We start from the raw sequence: 12,786 nt of genomic DNA, 5'->3' as shown, positions 1-12,786 counted from the left end.
TGTAAACGGGACGGGACGAGGAATGCATTTTCCATCCCTGTTCTCCAACTAGTGGGGAATTCTCCATCCTCATCTCCATGAATTAGACGGAGACAGAGACAGATTTATCCTCATCCCTGTCCTGCAGGAAAAAGGATCCTCATTTCCCATTTACATTACAGATGTTCCAAATACTTCTTCCCCATTCTCCGTTCCCCGCGGAAGAATCACCGTTTATATTTTAAAAAAATTAGAAAAGCCTTAAAACTTGTAAGAAGACAGTAGCTAATAATACCAAGCATCAACAATCATTCTCAAATTTTCCGAACCACAAAAAACTAAAAATTGAAAACCAATCACCTAATTAAAATGTATTTAAATCATAAAAAAAAAAATCAATTATCACGAGGAATAATCAAGGATCCCCCATCAGAGATTAATGGAGCGGGGATGGGGATCCTCACAGGACGGGATACCTTACCCCATCCCCGTCCCATCAGGGGCGGGTCACCAACGGGGATGGAATCGCCACTCCATATATATATATACCCTAATGCATATGATACCACTAAAGATAGGTACAATTCATAGTTGAATCATCCATTAAAATTTCTGTTCCATTCTAAATATATAACGGAGAATGGAGAAACATCGAGTGATAATAAACCGAGAAATTTCATTAATGAAAACAAAACTGTACATTATTATTCTTCTTCAATAAGAGCCATAAAAAAAAGCTAACTGTTGAAACAAGCTTAGCTCACTAAAGCTATCAACAACGGAAAAAAAAAGGCGACGAAAATTATTCTATATATCCTGTACTTCTGCTAGACCTCTTTCACTTGTCTCTAACACCTCTGTTATGCACAACAATTCATTTGATTTGTTTGCCATTTCCCAGTTTCCCATCTTTTAGGGTTGTGTAGAGTATAATTGAATGAGTTCTACTTATTTCAATTCAACCAAAGCATAGTATCAAGATGAAATAAGGGTCATTACCTATGTCATAACTGTTTGTTGTCTCTTGCTAACATCTTGCTGTCTCTTGGCAAGCTCATCTTGCTTGTCTGTGCTTTTGCTGGAGTCTTCGTCTTCCATTAGGTATTTGTCAACCTCGGAAGCTGTCTGACGTCCCTCTGATATTGCCCAGACGACCAGCGACTGGCCGCGTCTGCAATCTCCAGCTGCAAATACGCCTTCCACGTTTGTTGCAAAGCGTCCATACTCAGCTTTGAAGTTGGACCTGTTGTCTCGCTCTAAACCCAACTTTTCTGCCACATTCTGTTTAATCCAAATAAAGCAATGTGTAAATCAGTAAGCATTGATACAAAGGTGAAGATCCCTAAATCTATATTGATCATAATCATCTCTATCTCAGTACTCTTACATAGAAAAGGAAACTAAAACTGAAACTGACACCGAAAAATGAGATTTGTAAGTTCAATTTTATATATACACATTAAAAACATAGAGGGGATAAAAGTTGGAAGATGATCTAGAAAAAGATTAGGGAATGAATGTGATTAATATTGATCTTAATTCAGAAAACATATCCAAATTCTAAGAAAATTGTTACGGAAACGCGATAGTGTTCCAAAACATTTTGTGCAAGTGTTTCCAAAAATTTCTGTTTCCGAAACATGAACAACTTTAGAATCGGAGTTTTCATGCAACATAGATAATACTCACCGCCTCTGGGCCAAGAAAACCCATAGCTAGTAGAACAAGGTCAGCCTGGATAATTTCCTCGGAGCCTTCAACTTCCTTAAGTTGAAATTTCCCACTAGGATCTTTCTCCCATTGGACACGTATCACCTCAAGTCCTTTCACATTCCCATTTTCATCTCCAAGAAAACGTTTAGTCAGCACCTCGTAGGTCCTTGGATCTTTGCCAAACTTGGCATCAGCTTCCTGGTGTCCATAATCTACCCGGAAAACACGAGGCCACTGCAAAAATGGGAAGTCATCCAAGTATTAATATATCAGAGAGTGAAAAAACACATTAGTTGTTGAAGACAAAGGAACAAAATTCCAATGCATTTGTGAATCATTTAGAAAGAGAGAAGGACAAAGTCAAACCTGTGGCCAGGGGTTGCCTGGAGCTCTAGTTTGTGGTGGCTTTGGTAGAAGCTCCAGATTTACCATGCTCGTACAACCATGTCGAATCGATGTCCCGATACAATCTGTACCAGTGTCACCTCCACCAATTACTACTACTCTCTTGCCTTTGGCGGATATGTAGTTACCATCCTGTAGATTGCTGTCAAGCAAACTTTTTGTATTTGCATGAAGAAACTCCATGGCAAAATGAACACCTTTGAACTCCCTTCCTGGTACAGGAAGATCCCTGCATCACCCGGGAAAAAAAGAATATGAGAGTACATCCTTAAACAAACAACTTTCCTGGAGTTGTTTCGGTGAGTTACCTTGGCTTTGTGGCTCCTACTGCCAAAACAATAGCATCATTCTCCTCTCGGAGCTTATCAAGAGAATACTGAGGATCAATTCCAACATTAGCATTGACCACAAAACTGATGCCTTCTCTAGCCATGAGATCAACACGACGCTGGACTACATCCACTTTGTCTGTCTTCATGTTCGGGACCCCATACATCATAAGTCCTCCAATTCGATCAGAACGTTCATAGACAGTAACTGAGTGTCCCATTCTATTCAGTTGATCAGCAGCAGCCAAGCCAGATGGCCCACTTCCAACAATTGCAACGCTTTTACTGCAAGTGAAGTCATGTGACAGAATCAATACCTTGAACCCAGCAAAAAATAAAAAGCAGCAAATTATAGCACGTTCTAGCCAGTCCATCATCTAGAAAAACTTTTTCTTGAAAATGCAACAATGAAATGCCACAATTATATTGGTTGAGAAATGAAAAGACATACCCAGTTCTCGTGAGGGGTGGTCGTGGAACCATCCACCCTTCCTCAAAGGCCTTATCAATAATGGAACATTCAATGCTTTTGATGGACACAGGATTCTCAATGATACCAAGTACGCAAGAACCTTCACAAGGTGCAGGGCACACTCGCCCTGTAAATTCTGGGAAGTTATTTGTCTCAAGCAGACGATCTAATGCTTCTCGCCACCTATTTTGGTACACTAATTCATTGAACTCCGGTATCTTGTTTCCAAGAGGGCATCCAGAGTGTTCCTGCAAATTTATTTATTTTGGAGACTTAGTTGTGGTAGCAGTCATATCAATATACTTGGGTATAAAATAAATGCACATAAACAGAATGACAAAAACTTGAAAAGAAAAGATCTAGGTACCTGGTGGCAGAAAGGAGTTCCACAGTCCATGCAACGAGCTGACTGAGTAGTTAAAAGCGGGCCAGGTTTTGATTCCTCTGCAACTTCTTTCCAGTCTTTCATTCGCACATTAGGATCCCTGTATCGAACACCCTCACGCTCATAAGCAATGAACCCTCGATGTTTAACTGCATTATTAACCCGAGTTGGCCTCCCTAATGGTTCAGCATCTTCAACCTTCTGCAAAGTTTTAAAAGTATATGTTAGATTAAACCATCATGCAATGCCTGCCTGTCAACATCCAATAACCACAAACCAGCTAAAAAGCTTGAACAGGTTGAATCACCACGACACCAAGACAATTTTGCACAGTACCCAGCTCAAATCCTAAAAACCAGGCCAAACTTGTTCATTCATATGCATGCTTTTGAAACAGCTGAAAAGAGGGGAAAATTTAAGGCTCTGTTTGTTTCAAGGCAAATAAATTATTCCTCTTTGACTTCATCTCCTTTTACCTCACAAACACTAGAAAATGAAGAAAATATTTCCAGAAAAGAAACACAGCCTAAGTAATGATAAGACAGATGAAGAAAGAGAAAAAGGAGGAAGATGAGGAGGTTGATGATAAGAAGACGCAAGAGGAAAATGGCGGAACTTGCAGATGCACTTCGCTGATTAAAAGTCAGTAACATTAAGAAAATTCACCTGACTGGATTCCTCATTCAATGAAGCCGCTGCCATCTTCTTGAGCTCCTCAAAGGCATCCTTCTCAATCAACTCTATTTCATCTTGTTCTTCAGCATCTTTAACAGAGGCCTCCTCAGTCTCTTTAAAGGATGCTTCTTGTTTCATTTTTGCAAGAATACGTTTATAATCCCTTGGGAAGACCTTGATAAATTTTGGCAGAAGAGGATCAAAATCAGCAAGTATTTCTCTTGCTAGCTGGCTGTTTGTGTGGCGTAGATGTTGCTGTATCATCATTTTGAGGGTCATAATATCCTCTTCTTCCTCAACTCTATCAAGATCTACTAGCTCCAGATTGCATCTGGAGTGGAATTTCCCATCCACATCTAAAACATAAGCAATACCACCACTCATACCGGCTGCAAAATTCCTGCCAGTTTTCCCAAGCACAACAACAGTTCCACCTGTCATGTACTCACATCCATGGTCACCAACACCTTCTACAACTGCCTTAGCCCCTGAATTACGCACACAGAATCTTTCTGCAGCCATCCCATTGAAATATGCCTCACCGTTTGTGGCCCCATAAAGAGCTACATTTCCAATAACAATGTTCTCTTTTGGATCAAATAAGCTACCTTTTGGAGGATAAACTACAATCTTGCCACCTGATAATCCTTTACCGACATAGTCATTGCTGTCTCCCTCTAACTCCATTGTAATTCCAGGGCAAAGGAAAGCTCCAAGACTCTGCCCTGCACTTCCTGAAAGCTTCACATGAATAGTGTCTGCAGGAAGCCCTGCCATGTGATAACGCTTAGTGACCTCATGACTCAGCATGGTCCCAACAGCGCGGTTCACATTGCGGACTGATGTGTCAATGTAAACAGGGAAACCTTTTTCCAGAGCAGGATGAGCAAGAGAAATCAACTTCAGATCCAAAGCCATGTCCAAGCCGTGATCTTGCTTTTGGACACAATATTGTGCAGCATCAGGGCGAATATCAGCAGCAGGTCTAAGCAACAGAGACAAATCAATATTTTCCAGCTTCTCATTGTTCTTAACAACTTCTTTGTCAACCTCAAGCATGTCCGAACGACCAACCATCTCATTGATTGTGCGGAAACCAAGCTGTGACATTATCTCTCTGAGCTCCTCTGCTAGCATAAAAAAGAAATTGATGACATGTTCAGGTTCTCCAGCGAACTTTTCTCTCAGAACTGGATCTTGAGTTGCAATGCCAACAGGGCAGGTGTTCTTGTGGCACTTTCGCATCATGATGCAGCCAAGAGTTATAAGGGGTGCAGTGCTGAAGCCAAATTCTTCTGCACCAAGAAGTGCAGCAACAGCCACATCTCTTCCAGTTTTCAGCTGGCCATCTGTCTGAAGAACTGTGCGGCCACGGAGGTCATTTGCAACAAGAGTTTGGTGGGTCTCAGCTAAACCTAGCTCCCATGGTAGCCCAGCATTCTTTATACCAGTCCACCTAGAAGCCCCTGTGCCTCCATCATGACCAGCGATAAGGACATGGTCAGCATGTCCCTTCACCACTCCACTGGCAATTACACCCACACCAGCTTCAGACACTAATTTGACACTAATTCGAGCTCCAGGATTGGCATTCTGCAAGATGAAGATAAAACCATCAGCAAGAAAAAAGAAGATATCCGATGGAATCCATATCGCCATGTGTATGCGGTCTCTAAATGAAGCAAACACAGTTTCTCGAGACTGAACATATTTGAGATACGGCACCAGCCAGCTTACAGAAATAAAAAAAATGCTCATACCTTAAGGTCATGAATCAACTGGGCAAGGTCTTCAATAGAATAGATATCATGATGCGGAGGAGGGCTGATAAGTCCCACTCCAGCTGTAGAATTTCTAGTAATTGCAATATCTCCTATAACCTTGTGACCAGGAAGTTCACCTCCTTCCCCAGGCTTGGCACCCTGTGAACCAGAGCAGATAGGTGTCAGAAAAAAATAAATTGATAGGTTAATAAATCAATTGCACATATTAAGTCTCACCCAATGTCAAAGTAGGAATCAGTTAAACATGCAAATGCACCAATGGGTGCTTTGCAATACAGCATCATCTGCCATGAACATAAATGCATAAACAATAGGACCTCTTTTCCAACAGGAAAACAGGGGGCTAAATGGGAAAAGTCAAGCATCAATAGCACAAACCATTTATTGTAGTTATTTAAAGGTACCTGGGCCATCTTAATCTGTAGTTCATCAGCATTTGTAAGATAATAACTTGAAACTCCAAATCTGCCACTAGCGACTTGCTTGATTGCACTTCTCTTTGGATTCCTTGAGCCATCAACAAGAGGCTCCATGCGAGATGGTTGTTCACCTCCCTCACCTTCAGTAATAGAAGGGGAATGATTATTAGCATATTTATTTTTAAATAATAATAATAATAATGAGACCATGATTAGAACCTCCATCAGTTGATTATATTTTTTCTCAAACATATGGAGGATCTAGAAATGGGAGATTTAACAAGTCAATTACATATTTTGAAACTTCTATTCAACTAGGCTACATAGGGAATTTCAAAAACAACATGAAAAGGTTGTATAAAAACGTACCAGTGTTTGATTTCCCTCCAATTTTATTCATAGCCATAGCCAGTGTTGTATGAGCTTCCAACGATATTGAACCATAACTCATTGCCCCAGTACAGAAACGTTTAACAATCTCACTGGCTGGCTCAACTTCATCCAATGGAACTCTCACTTCTGCTTCTTTGAACTTCAAAAGCCCCCGTAAATTACAGGCTTTGTTCAACTCCTGGATACGTTTAGAATATTCCTTGTAGGCTGCTACACTATTACCTCTAGCAGCTTCTTGAAGTTTTGCTATAGCAAGAGGATCATTCAAGTGAATTTCACCTCCTTTTCTCCAGTGGTAATCTCCAGGATTGGGGAGAGCTGTAGATTCAGCACTACCAGGAGGATAAGCCCTGGAAGGAAATGCCATCTCATGCAAATGAAGAGAATCACGAGCCAGCATCTCAAAAGTTGCTCCCTCTACTCTGCTAGGAGTTCCTGCAAAGCACTTCTCAATCACTTCTGACGAAAGGCCCAGAGCTTCAAAAATTTGAGCACCCTTGTATGAGGCCAATGTTGAAATCCCCATCTTAGCTAGAACCTTCATCATCCCGTAGTTGCTTGCTTTGAAATACTTTTTAACTAGCTCATCTTTTGAATGGAAGTCTCCATTAGATTTTGGTGGGATCTTCCCATCAACCTGCAATCTCCAAATGGCTTCTATGGATAAGTATGGGCATATGGCATCAGCCCCAAATCCAACCAATGTACAGAAATGGTGCACTTCACGTGGTTCAGCAGACTCTACTATCAAACCTATTCGGGTGCGTTCAAGCTTTTCAACCAGATGGTGATGAACAGCACCAACAGCCAAGAGGGAGCTCACGGAAACACGTTTTGATGAGAAGGCTACACATGAAAGAATGACAAGCAAAAAAAAAAGGATAAATCAACTAGTTTATTGCATAGCATCATTCAAGGAAAGATAAATGACAAACCACATACCTCTGTCAGAGAGAACCAACAATGTATAACCCTTTTTTATTGCATCTCGCGCTTCAGCACAAATCCTATCCAAAGTTTCCTCTAACCCCTTCCTACCTCGGTTTTTCGAATAAGTTATGTCAAGAACTTTGCTTCGCCAACCTCTATAGTTCATCTTTTTAATTGCTTCCATCTCCTTGATGGATAAGAGAGGGCCTTTTAGTGATAGGCGATGGCATTGGTCCTCAGTTGTTTCTGTCAGATCACCTTCTGGTCCAATCATACATTCCATGGAAGTGACAATCTTCTCTCTAATAGGATCAATAGGAGGATTTGTCACTTGAGCAAACATTTGCTTGAAGTACTCAAAAGTGAGTTTTTCTCGGTCAGACATAACAGCCAAGGGAGCATCATTTCCCATTGAACCAAGAGCCTCAGTCCCATCTTTTGCCATGGGAAGCAACAACATTTCTAGGGCTTCACGTGTATAACTGCACATGGTTTACAAATCATATCAAATCAAAGAACAGGAATTCCAATATCTTTTGATGCAGTTGCAGTTTAACGTACCCAAAAGCTTTGAGTGGTGCTATCAAACCGTGAATGCCCATGTTCTCCATATTGTTGTCATCCATAGATGCCTGAAGTTACAAAATATTCATGCCACAATTACTATTGTAACATAGAGAACGACAAATAAGTAAAGCATTTGTGCAGATTTATTCATAATTTCTTACAGGAATAACTCCAGCAATTGCAGGAACATTCACATCCGATTCCTGAACAGAGCCAACAATGTCCTTAAGTTCAATCTTCTGCTTCTTCAACCACTCACCGTAGGGCCTTGCTAGGGAGTATTGCTGCTTCAGGGCATCATCATCAACAACAATATGCTTCTCAAAATCAACCAGAAGCATCATTCCAGGGTTGAGTCTTCCTTTCCTAAGAACATCTTCAGGTGGAATGTCCACAACACCAACTTCACTAGCCATTATAACTCTTCCACTCCGCGTAACATAAAATCTACCTGGACGCAGTCCATTGCGATCCAGAGTAGCTCCAAGGTACCTACCATCCGTAACTGCAAAATCACACCCCAATCAGAGAAGAGCTAGGAAGCCTGTGTTTGACAAATACAGAAGAAGGAAAGCATCTATGCAATGAAAAACATTTACATGAGATAAGTGCAGGCCCATCCCATGGCTCCATAAGGGCTGAACAGTATTCATACAAAGCCTTTCTCTGAGGATCCATATTTTTATCATTTTGCCAAGCCTCAGGGATCATCATCATCATAGCTTCAGGGAGACTTCTGCCAGCTCGAACAAGAAGCTCAAGCACACCATCAAAAGCCCCTATAACAACGCAGATATTCAAACACAGAACTAGTCGAGAATTAACAAGATCAAGTACTAATTGAAAACATTTACAGAAGTCTGTAACCGTGTATTAAAAGATTCACCTGAATCAGAGGAACTAGCATCCACAATAGGTAGAAGCTTCTTCAACTCATTTTTGGACAAACCAAGCTCCTTGCATTTCAAGAGACCCTCACGTGCCTTCATCCTGAACACCCAAGTTTGAAGTAGATAATTATTTGCTCAAGTAAAATAAACTTAACTAATTATCCAAAAACTAAGGAAAACAATTGGGGGTTGGATGATGTAAGGCATAACCATCTAGTAGCACACGTACCAGTTCACATTGCCTCTAAGTGTGTTGATTTCCCCATTATGGCCCAAAACACGCATAGGTTGAGCACGATCCCAGCTTGGAAATGTATTTGTAGAAAAACGAGAGTGTATCTGCACCCAAAAGAACCAAGAGTGTCAACTATACAATTTTATGCAATCAATTCATCAGTGGAACTGATCTGAGTACCACAAACATTAAACTGTCTTCAGGGCACCTCAACAGCCTGTTTATGGGTGTTCCAAGAAAATTAGCATGCAGCCTAAGCTACAATGACCAACAAATTTCCTTTCGATCACCAACTGGAAAATTCCACCTCAAAAACTGATCACAGAGAGTACTGCAGTAAGTTTCTGCAAACATGATTTACTTTTGACAATGAGGTTCCTTACCAACTAAACTCACCCAAGGCATCCATCCAGCATCCAAATTCATATAGTAATCAAGGGAGTGGAAGAACTTAAGAGATCATTCAAACTTCAATGCCTCAGAAGTCTTTCCTCAACCTTGCATTCCTTCAGTTACCGGTGGTTGCCATGCTGTTTGTCGAAGTATGAGTTAGTGGAGAAGAAGGAAAGTGAATGGGATAAAATATTTACCAGGGCCATGTAGCTCGTAAACCTTTCATTGCCAAGATCTGCATAATAGTAATCTTTCAACTGTACAGGCTTCAATTGACCTTTATACACAATGGTCCTGCACATATTCCGAGGAGAAATAAGGGTTTGCACAGGAAAAAAGCAATGAACTCTAAATAAGACTTGTCCTGAAGAAACAACCCAGTTTTCTAATTACAAACCTTGAGGAGAGGGAACATATGTAGAAATCCCTTACGCCACCATGCTGCAGGTTCAACGCAGCTCTGATGGCAACCATTGAAACTCTCCTCAATATGTACATCTGCAAAGCAGAAAATTATACATCAAAATAACAAAAAAAAACTCGCTTGCAAACCAGACATGACAGGTTAAAGGAATTAAAAAGCTAATGATCATTACACAGATTGCTTGATAATCTATTGTTTGACTAGTAGGTCTCCCACAGCTAAGTTCATCTATATATGGTTCAATCAACCAACACATACTCGAACAAAGAGACCCAGAGTAATAGCTAAACAAAATCATATACAGAGCGGCAAACATCTTTCATCGCGACCTGAATTCTTGAGAAATAACAGAGTTCCGAAAGTACCTGTTGCTCAAAATCAGCTTTTGACCTAGGAGAAGGAGTGAGGAACACTTGCTCAACCACCGGTTCAGTCTGCAAAGCAGACTTGCCCAATCCCGAGTTTTCTGTCGGGACTTGCCGCCAGCAAAGAACAGTATGCCCAAGAGACTCAGCGACCTGTAACACAAATTCGAACATCAAAAAATTTGATCTAGTTTCTTCGAACATTGAGAAAGTAGAATTTCCATTTTAAAAAAAAAAAGAACAGAACAAGTTTTGCTAACAAAATTACCTTGGTGAAGACATTTTTGCTTTCTTCCCGTCGGTTTTCTGATGTTGGCAGAAAAAACATCCCAACTGCATACTCGCCAGGTGGGGGTAGTTCAAATCCAATATCCTTAGCAACCTGTAATTCATTAAAAAATCATTATCACATTGCTCAGCCAAACATAGGAGCAGTTGGTTCAATCGACATTTTTTCCCCAACAAAGAGACATAGTCCGTTTTCAAAAGGCATATTCTTATAAGAAAACATCAAAAGTCGTGCAAATATGAGACCAAAATTCTCATATATGATTTGAAAAATATCACTTTTCAGCGTCATTTCAACTTTAGAATTATCAGTGAAAAGATTATTGAGACATAGGAAAGTACCTCTTTGTAGAAGTCGTGAGGGAGCGCCACAAGAATTCCAGCTCCATCGCCAGTATTTGTTTCGCACCCGCAAGCACCTCTATGAGTCATACGAATCAACATTTCCAACGCATCGGTCACCTACAACAATAAAAAACATCCTTTCAAACATAAATCCCAAAATCCATCTGGTCATCTGCTTCACACAATACGCATGTTTGGTTGCATGAATACAATACTCACGGTTTTTCGGCTGGTTTCCCCAGATAATTCAGCCACAAACCCAACCCCACACGAGTCCTTATCAAATGACGGATCATAAAGACCAAGAGGCTTATCCGGCACTGCAGACAATGCAGAACGAACCACAACTCGGAGCTTTGGAGACCGACCAGGACCATCCGATTGCCAGAGATGAAGGCTCTCCGACCCAGAACCCCGCAATCTGGTTCCAAAGAACTTCTTCTCCGGTAGGGACGATTTTCTTGAAGCCGAGCATCGACCAGCTCTGGTATGTCGAAGAGAAACAGGTGCTAAAACATTCAATTTAGGAGAAATCGCAGGTTTGTTGAGGGCAGAAAGAGCAGAAGACTTCGCTCGAGGTTGAAGAAGAGAGCTAGAGGTCGCCGACATTATTGACAAACTGGCAACTATATCAGAAGATCACTCTTTTTCTTTAATATATCAAATATAAGATAAAGAAGATAGAAATGAGACGCAAAAAGTGCCAAGCTCACGGGATTGGATTGGATAAGTATTCTAGCAAACGATTTGTCTCTATCAGAACAACTGCGATCTCAAAGCTCTATTTATAGGAACAAAACGCACAGTTTCAGATCCAGAAACCTTGAATCAAAAAGAGATCTAAGAAATCTTTCTGTTCATCAACTGTTCTTACGAGAATTTAAGTTATGTTCGCAACCAAATCAAAGACACAGGATTAGATACAAAAACTAAAATAGATTTATCCGATTCTTTATAGATATGTAAACGAGGTCAATTTTTCTTCAATGAAATCAGGCGGATATTACGAGATCCAGCATTGAAGAACTCGAAATGAACAAAGATGGCCAAAGAAACAGCTGGTTTTAGTGATTGGGGAAAAGGAACGATGGCTGATAAAAGAAAGACAAGCAGCGAGAGAGAAAAGATGCAAAAGGGGATTGGTCGGAGAAGGAGGCGGAGGAGTAGCACCGACGCGGCGAGAAGTTGCTGTCTTTGATTTCAGAGTAGCGAATAATGGGAGCCAAATGATAAATATATAGAGCGGAGACGAGACGGGGCAAGAGTTTTGAAGAGGAAGTGGGGACCACTAAAAAATGAAAGGGCCCACCATTTTGTAACCCGTGGGGGGTCCGCAATCTTAACCTTCGTAAAACTGACTCGACAGCTCTAGGATTTCGATAATTTGCCACGTGTACGTGTAGCCTATGCGGCACGCGACAACCGCTCATGGTGGGTCCCGTTTTATGGAAAAAGGGATAGACTCATTTATTTTACCCCTTTTCCTCCGTCCTGCTTCGGAGCGGTAGTTTATAGGCTCGGCTCCGAGCCTCCGCTTCTCAGTCGCGGTTAAATTAACGGTCAAACAGTTTGAATAACAAACAATTCATTAAGAATTCATTAAGGTTTAATGCATTTCTAGTCCCCAAACTTGTTTGTAAAAGTATAATGATCCTTTTAATTTTGGGAATTATCAATTCAGATAATCTAACCTGTGCCTCATGGCACATGTTTATCTTTAATGATTAAAGTATTAATTATTTTTTTTGCGGTTTTTTTTGACAGTAAGTATAGAGTAAACATCTATGGCCACTAA

The 12,786-nt window shown here is 40.8% G+C and overlaps 1 protein-coding gene across 3 annotated transcripts; it reads right to left on the bottom strand.

The window, feature by feature from the left end:
- Positions 1–635: 635 nt before the first annotated feature.
- Positions 636–12,210, bottom strand: LOC136223815 (glutamate synthase 1 [NADH], chloroplastic). Of its 3 annotated transcripts, XM_066011987.1 has the most exons (22): positions 11,211–12,210; positions 10,989–11,108; positions 10,627–10,740; positions 10,359–10,511; positions 9,967–10,067; positions 9,767–9,863; positions 9,171–9,280; positions 8,938–9,041; positions 8,651–8,830; positions 8,213–8,556; positions 8,046–8,116; positions 7,497–7,966; positions 6,531–7,400; positions 6,147–6,301; positions 5,719–5,880; positions 3,950–5,551; positions 3,266–3,484; positions 2,878–3,146; positions 2,406–2,711; positions 2,059–2,326; positions 1,669–1,926; positions 636–1,260 (listed from the first exon to the last, which is right to left on the bottom strand). In XM_066011987.1, the coding sequence occupies exons 1-22, from the start codon at positions 11,598–11,600 to the stop codon at positions 979–981; spliced, it is 6,645 nt and encodes a 2,214-aa protein (XP_065868059.1). In that variant the 5' UTR covers positions 11,601–12,210; the 3' UTR covers positions 636–978. The 3 variants fall into 3 exon arrangements, with proteins under 3 accessions (XP_065868059.1, XP_065868067.1, XP_065868072.1); XM_066011995.1 differs by lacking the exons at positions 9,967–10,067; positions 10,359–10,511; positions 10,627–10,740; positions 10,989–11,108; positions 11,211–12,210 and adding an exon at positions 9,573–9,706 and having other exon boundaries at positions 9,789–9,841; XM_066012000.1 differs by lacking the exons at positions 9,767–9,863; positions 9,967–10,067; positions 10,359–10,511; ... (1 more) ...; positions 10,989–11,108; positions 11,211–12,210 and adding an exon at positions 9,560–9,692.
- Positions 12,211–12,786: the final 576 nt, after the last annotated feature.

Source organism: Euphorbia lathyris, chromosome 1 (genome assembly GCF_963576675.1).
Source record: "Euphorbia lathyris chromosome 1, ddEupLath1.1, whole genome shotgun sequence".
In the NCBI taxonomy this organism is placed as follows: domain Eukaryota; kingdom Viridiplantae; phylum Streptophyta; class Magnoliopsida; order Malpighiales; family Euphorbiaceae; genus Euphorbia; species Euphorbia lathyris.
This window is presented reverse-complemented; position numbering and strand designations above follow the sequence as displayed.

What these genes read in the sequence shown, in the direction of transcription:
- LOC136223815 (XM_066011987.1), bottom strand. Translation starts at nt 11,600, where the DNA reads ATGTCGGCGACCTCTAGCTCTCTTCTTCAACCTCGAGCGAAGTCTTCT. An exon ending in CAATTGCTGGAGTTATTCCT is followed by an intron (nt 8,117 to 8,212) that starts GTAAGAAATTAT and finishes TTGTAACTTCAG; the next exon opens with GCATCTATGGATGACAACAA. An exon ending in GAACTCCTTTCTGCCACCAG is followed by an intron (nt 3,147 to 3,265) that starts GTACCTAGATCT and finishes ATAAATTTGCAG; the next exon opens with GAACACTCTGGATGCCCTCT.